The sequence below is a fragment of the Priapulus caudatus genome, unplaced genomic scaffold, assembly GCF_000485595.1.
Source record: "Priapulus caudatus unplaced genomic scaffold, Priapulus_caudatus-5.0.1 Scaffold360, whole genome shotgun sequence".
Lineage (NCBI taxonomy): Eukaryota > Metazoa > Priapulida > Priapulimorpha > Priapulimorphida > Priapulidae > Priapulus > Priapulus caudatus.
This window is the reverse complement of record NW_014577421.1, coordinates 161,390-164,728: the sequence shown is the minus strand read 5'-3', so window position 1 is coordinate 164,728 and position 3,339 is coordinate 161,390. Positions and strand designations below refer to the sequence as shown.

The 3,339-nt window shown below is 47.8% G+C and overlaps 1 protein-coding gene across 1 annotated transcript in view; it reads right to left on the bottom strand.

Annotated features, from left to right (window-relative positions):
- Nucleotides 1-1,902: 1,902 nt before the first annotated feature.
- The window catches only part of LOC106809511 (regulator of G-protein signaling 20-like), a 30,064-nt gene continuing 28,627 nt past the window's right edge, over nt 1,903-3,339 (bottom strand). Inside the window, exons 2-3 of the mRNA XM_014812604.1 lie at nt 2,501-2,728; nt 1,903-2,099 (exon numbers count right to left, since the gene is read on the bottom strand). Of these exons, the coding sequence (XP_014668090.1) occupies nt 1,911-2,099; nt 2,501-2,728 (417 nt within the window). The 3' untranslated portion in view covers nt 1,903-1,910. The remainder of the gene's footprint in view (nt 2,100-2,500; nt 2,729-3,339) is intronic.

The window sequence follows — 3,339 nt, the reverse complement described above, 5'->3', positions numbered from 1 at the left end:
CATCGTCGTCGTCATCGTCACCATCATCGCCGCTGCTGCTCTCTATATATAAAATTACTGTACAAACAACACGAGCCGGCCGGGGGCGCCACGTCTGCGAGAGCGCACATCCGGATTCACGCATAGGGTGAACGAGAAGGCTAGAGACAGCGACAAGTGGCATTCGAAGAAAATGCCACAAAGTTGGAACAGAACGGTAGGTAATTTTTTCACATTAAAAGTTAGTAACTAAATATTACATCCTCAAGTACGTGTCGAGCGTTTGTTTACATCGAATGGAGCCATGTTGAAATCGTGTGATTGGAAGCCACTGTGCCACGTGTGGAAGTTGGCGCAGCAAGGTCCACAGCATGTGCGACGGACTGTAAGCGTCAGCGATTGCTAGCTTATTTTTTATGGATTTTGAACAGGAAAATGCAATCTTTGAGTCGACCTGTTTTCTGCAGCTGGGGTTGGATAGAGGGAAAGGGGTAGTTTACCGCACCATTACATAACAAAACCTTCCGCTATAGATAATCTCAGTACGCCAGAACGAGCCATCTACTCGCTTCGTCAGACGTTTGTAAGTTTCCGGGAAGCGAACTTTGAGCTCACTCGCGGAACGTGTGACGTAGACGGATCGTGCGTTCTTCCACGCGCGAAACGTGTGACGTAGAGGGATCGTGTGTTCTCCCACGCGCGAAACGTGTGACGTAGTGGGATCGTGGGTTCTTCCACGCGCGAAACGTGTGACGTAGATGGATCGTGTGTTCTCCCACGCGCGAAACGTGTGACGTAGAGGGATCGTGTGTTCTCCCACGCGCGAACCGTGTGACGTAGAGGGATCGTGGGTTTTAACGTGAGATAGGTGGCATACACGGCCCCGAGACAGCCGTACTAACGGCCCGAGCTTATGCGCATCAGCAGACGCCTATCCTGTCAGATCTGCTCGAGCGTGGTGCACGCGGGAGAGGTGCGCTCTACCCAGCATCATCGCGTAAGCCTTTCAGCATACAAACACGCGCGCGTGCGCACGCACGCACGCACGAACACACGGGACGACGGCGTGTGTGTACTGTCAGTGTCATGCCAAGCGCTCACCTCTCACGTATGCCCCCTCAAAAACACCGTCCCCCGTCGCCCTGCAATCACCCCCCCCCCCAAACAGCAAACACTGATCCTTTTATCGGCTAAAAGTGAATATCAATCAATCAATAATCGATGCGAAACTCGAACCACGCGCACGCGCGAAGTCAGTGGCATTGTCACCCCCCGGCAGGCTACGTACATCACCGTTCTACAGCGCTTCTACAGGCGCATGCGCGCGGCTACACAATAACATAATTATTATGTCACTACGAATCTACGACTGCAGCGCCACTCGCCGCTAGACGGGCGCACAGCGAAGGAATGTCAAAAGGTAACACAAAAATGCAACGAAGACATTCCATCTAAAAACACAGACAAGATGTAAGCCGATCTAAACTTAGATACACACACGCGCGCACACACACGCAGGCACGCACAAACGCACGCACGCACACATACAGACACACGCACGCACACACACACCTTTACATGATAGTTTCAACAATTGTACAATAATTTCCCTACATAAGGATCACAAGGAGCTTGCGCTAGAGCTCCCCACGTGATGGCGCTAGTGATGTGTATGAGGTGTGTGGAGACAGCAAGCGCGGACCCGTGCTGCCACCTACCGTCGACTAGACAAGAGGAATACTAGTAAACACTCAGTGAAAGCCCGCCTTGCGACCGCAGCGCCACCTACGGCCACCGGATTTGTCCGACGTTCTGCGCCGCATCCCTGCGAGTACCAACGCGCGGGTGCGGCGCCACCTGGCGGTGTTGCGGTGCCCCCTGGCGGCGATCGGTCGCGGCGAACATCGTCGTCGTCGTCGTCGTCGTCGTCATCATGCCTGCGGGGTCGGCGACGACGTCGAATTGAAGAGTCGTTTGTACAGTGGAGAGATGATGAAACGAGGATAGCTGTCACGCTTCATCAACATGAATATCTGCTCTTGAGCTTCGTTGAAAGTCCATTTATCCGGGTGCACCATTTTTCTATTCACAATTTCCCTAGCGATCGAGTCGAGGCTCACCTGGGCAGAAGCAGAGATAGAGATAAAGAATGCATACAGCCATAGCGTCTTGGTGTATATATATATTTTATATGTATCGTTATAAGACTGTAAGATAAAGAATGCATACAGCCATTGTGTCTAATAATGCATCAATTACAACGCGCCACTTTTCACAGTGTCATAACGATACATATATACTATATTATATATATATATATATATATATATATATATATATATATATAATATAGTATATATATTATATATATATGTATATATATATTTAATATAATATAATATAGTATATATATATTTAACAACTTAGCTATGGGTTACGAGTTTGCGACGAGTTAGTTAGTTAGTTAGTTAGTTAGTTAGATAGTTAGATAGTTAGTTAGTTAGTTAATTAACTCGCTTACCTCTCGCGGTGAGAGAATGGAGATGAAGTCTTCGTATATCATTCTAGCTTTCTCCTCGACGAGCAGCGGATTCGTCTCGTTGGTGTTCTGTAGCTCGTTCACGGCGTTCCAGAACAATATGTTCTCTTCGCTGAACTCCTGCTTTAGAAACTCTCGAAAGACCTGCCTGCCGGCTAGCAGCAAGAACAGCAGGTGGTTACGGGAGGCAGTCGGCAGCAATGACGTATACTAAAGCGTTCCGTAAGAGCGAATTTTCGCTTCGTATCGCGAGTATACTAAGTAGATTACGAAATTACATACGGGTGAATTTACGTAATCCAAGTTGTCTTAATTTGGGGTATTACTACACGCACACACGCACGCACGCACGCACACATGCACACGCTCACGTTCGCACGCAAGCAAGCACGCAGGGACAACCGCACGCACTCAAACATGAAAGAATAGGCACATGGACACATGCAACGACATATGTTCTCTCTTTCTATCTATATACACACGCATACACACACGCACGCACGCACACACAATACAGGCCTATTTTTATACGCCCTATATACCCTATAATGTCTCAAATATATGACGTTATGAATAATATATTTATCATGTCAGGTAGAGTGTATTTGTATCATTATTGGCTAGATATAGACCTGTCGTTACTATATATATTGCTCGCAATTAATACATATTAAATACCCAGCCTGACATATGTACACACAGGACTGCGAAAGCTAGCAAACACACACCACTCACACACACACACACACACACACACACACACACACACACACACACACACACACACACACACACACACACACACACACACACACACACAC